The following is a 2824-nucleotide window of genomic DNA, read 5'->3' on the forward strand; positions in this document are numbered from 1 at the left end:
GCCAGGCATGCTGGGGGCGGGGCCACGGTCATCTGAGGGAAAACTCTATGTTTTTCCCTTGGATGGTCGTGGCCCCGCCCCCAGCGTGCCCAGCGTGGTCTTCTGGGTGACGGGGTTGTGGTGCGCGCGCGTGAAGCACGCGCGCACACTCCAGGAACAAGCCGGGAGCCCCCCGCTCCAGCAGCAGGTAAGACTTGGCAACCCTACCTACCACCCTGTGTCAGAATTCCAAAGGTGCCCACAGGCTAAAAAAGATTGGGGATTCTATTTGTTTCTGTTTTTTAATCTTTGCATTCCTTCCCATCCTTCTGACTGTGTGCTAAGAAACCAAAGGACCTCATGGGAAACTCTGTGGGCAAAGAAGGAGAGCCTGCCACCTCCCAAGGAAGCCTGTGCCCCTGAGGAGCTGTTCTAATTGTCAGGAGGTTCTTCCTAATGTTTAGCTGAAAACTCTTTGGAGTTAATTTCAGAGTGTTGGTTCTGGTCTGACCTTCTGGAGCAACAGAAAACAACTCCACCCCATCCTCTATATGACAGCCTTTCAAATGCAGATGGCTATCATATCACCTCTCAGTCGTCTCTTCTCCAGGCTAAACATAACCTAGCTCCTTCAACCTGACCTTCATACTGACTTTGATGGACCAAAGGTCTGATTTTGTATAAGGAGGCTTCATGTGTGCCGATAAGCTGAGAAACCACCCTGATGACACACCAGAGAAGGTCATCCTAAAAACAGGCACGCGCTGCATGCAGTAAACGTGCCTGCAGTAGCCTTTAAGAAGTCACAGGACCTGGTATTCAGAATATAGAACACAGGACAGTACTTAGGCATCTTAAATGGGCTCCACTGTGCCATTTCTAGCCACATATCTGAACAAAAGAGAGGCCTAATATAAATCTCCTTTTCTCCTTTTAGTGCGTCCCACAGGAAAACCAGGGCTTCATCCTCGGAAGATACCTTTGCCCCTGTAAACCAGGTTTCTACCGGCTAAGCAGGCCCTTCGTCTCCTCCAGTAATGGCTGGTCTGGTAGGTAGCAGCATTATCCACTTTTTCCCGTAGCATCTCCTCCTAGGGTTGCCAGGTCTTACCTGTCTGCCAGTGGGGAGCGGAAGTGACATCATCGCACTGGGCACTTTGTACAGGGGATGCTTTAGCATTTGGTTAAAAGCTCTATGGTCACCATAGAGTTTTTAGCCAAAAGCTAGAGCGTCCCCCATGCGACCATGCCCAGTGTGATGATGTCACCTCTGAGTGACATCATCACGCTGGTCACGTCAGGCGTGGCGGGGCTCTTTGGGGGAGGTTCTCCCCCACCCATCGGGGGGTTGAGAACCCTATCTCCTACAATAGGGATCCCCAACATAGTAGGCCAGGTGGGGCCACTGCCAAGCCAGGCTTATAATTGGCCAGTGGAGATTTGATAGGCTGTGTGCAGAATTTTATGAACGTTACTTTGGAGGCAGCTGCCAGCACAGACCAAAGATCTTTCTGGTGTGACGGAAAGTAAGCTGCGGCCACCATTTTGTGCCTGCCTCCATCCCCCGCAGCAGCCATTTTGTGGCGGCATGCACCATGCTGTGTCAGATGACAAAATACCAAAGCTTGGATTCAGCCAGCTTAATCTTGCTAAATTTCCATCCTTGCTACAGCCTTGCTACAGTAGGAAAAGCAGGTTAGATATAGCCTCAGGGCTGCGCTGTGCAATGGATACCCTCTAAAAACTCCCATCCTAAAGGACATCAGCTGTCATACTAATTTCCAGACGCTCACTGGGATTTTAGCTTTTGTTTCCTGGGTTCTTCTTCATGTCAGGAGTTGGCAACTAAATTAGTTTGCTGGTAAGCCAATCTATGATCAGGCACAGGAATGAAGAAAGAAAGCCTTTCCCGCCTTCTTCTTACTCCCTTATCTTGTACAATTTTTGTTGCATTTTTAAGGTCTGGCAACCACTTTTAAAATATAGGGCTGATCCAAATCTTCCCTCTTCCCCCAGGGAAACGTTCATCCCAATATGCAGGCCAGTACGGGACAGTGGATTCTGGGAATTTACTGGAGTGCCGCCCCTGTCAGGAGGGATGTACCACCTGCATCGATGACATGCCGTGTCTGATCAAAGAAGATTGGTCTCTGCGGGCTGCCATCCTGGCCTTCCAGGCCTTCTGCATGCTGGCAGTCTTCCTCAGCATGCTCATCTCCTACCACTTCAGGAAGAGCAAGGTAAAGGGGCTGTGGCTTAATGGTACAGAACTCACCTGGCATGCTGAAAGTCCCAGGTTCAATCCCCGCCATCTCCAGTTAAATGGAGCAGGGAGCAGGTGATGGGAAAGATCTCTGCCTGAGACCCTGGAGAGTTGCTACCAGTGACCACTCTGAGTAGACAAGACGTACCTTGATAACTGGTGTTCTCTGACCCAGTATAAGGCAGCTTCATGTGTTCATGTGTAAAGTAGGGTTGCCAACCTCCAGATGGTGGCTGGAGATCTTCTGCTATTACAACTGCTCTCCAGGTGACAGAGATCAGTTCACCTGGAGAAAACAGCCGCTTTGGAAGGTGGACTCTATGGCATTATACCCAGGGGTCATTTCCTGCAGGAGCACACAGGAGCAGAGCTCCGGCAGTAAAGAGCCCAGGGGGCGGGCACATGCAACAAGCCCCACCCCCTGCTCCCAGCAGCCCTCAGTCAGAGCAAGAAGCGGCCAGGTAAGCTGCAGAGCCCCCCCCCGGCCCCCCATTCCAAAACAGTCCATTGGCACCTTTAAGACCAAGTTTTATTCAGGTACAAGCTCTCCCTCCTCTGTGAGGGCAGATCTGTACGTTCCCC

At 51.1% G+C, this 2824-nt stretch overlaps 1 protein-coding gene across 1 annotated transcript in view; it reads left to right on the forward strand.

Moving 5' to 3' along the window:
* Positions 1-2824, forward strand: part of GPR179 (G protein-coupled receptor 179) — a 92739-nt gene that overhangs the window by 47806 nt on the left and 42109 nt on the right. Inside the window, exons 3-4 of the mRNA XM_015412429.1 lie at positions 917-1013; positions 1996-2219. Coding sequence (XP_015267915.1) covers positions 917-1013; positions 1996-2219 — 321 coding nt within the window. The remainder of the gene's footprint in view (positions 1-916; positions 1014-1995; positions 2220-2824) is intronic.

The sequence above is a fragment of the Gekko japonicus genome, unplaced genomic scaffold (genome assembly GCF_001447785.1).
Source record: "Gekko japonicus isolate JY-2015 unplaced genomic scaffold, Gekko_japonicus_V1.1 scaffold8, whole genome shotgun sequence".
NCBI classification, from domain to species: Eukaryota; Metazoa; Chordata; class Lepidosauria; order Squamata; family Gekkonidae; genus Gekko; species Gekko japonicus.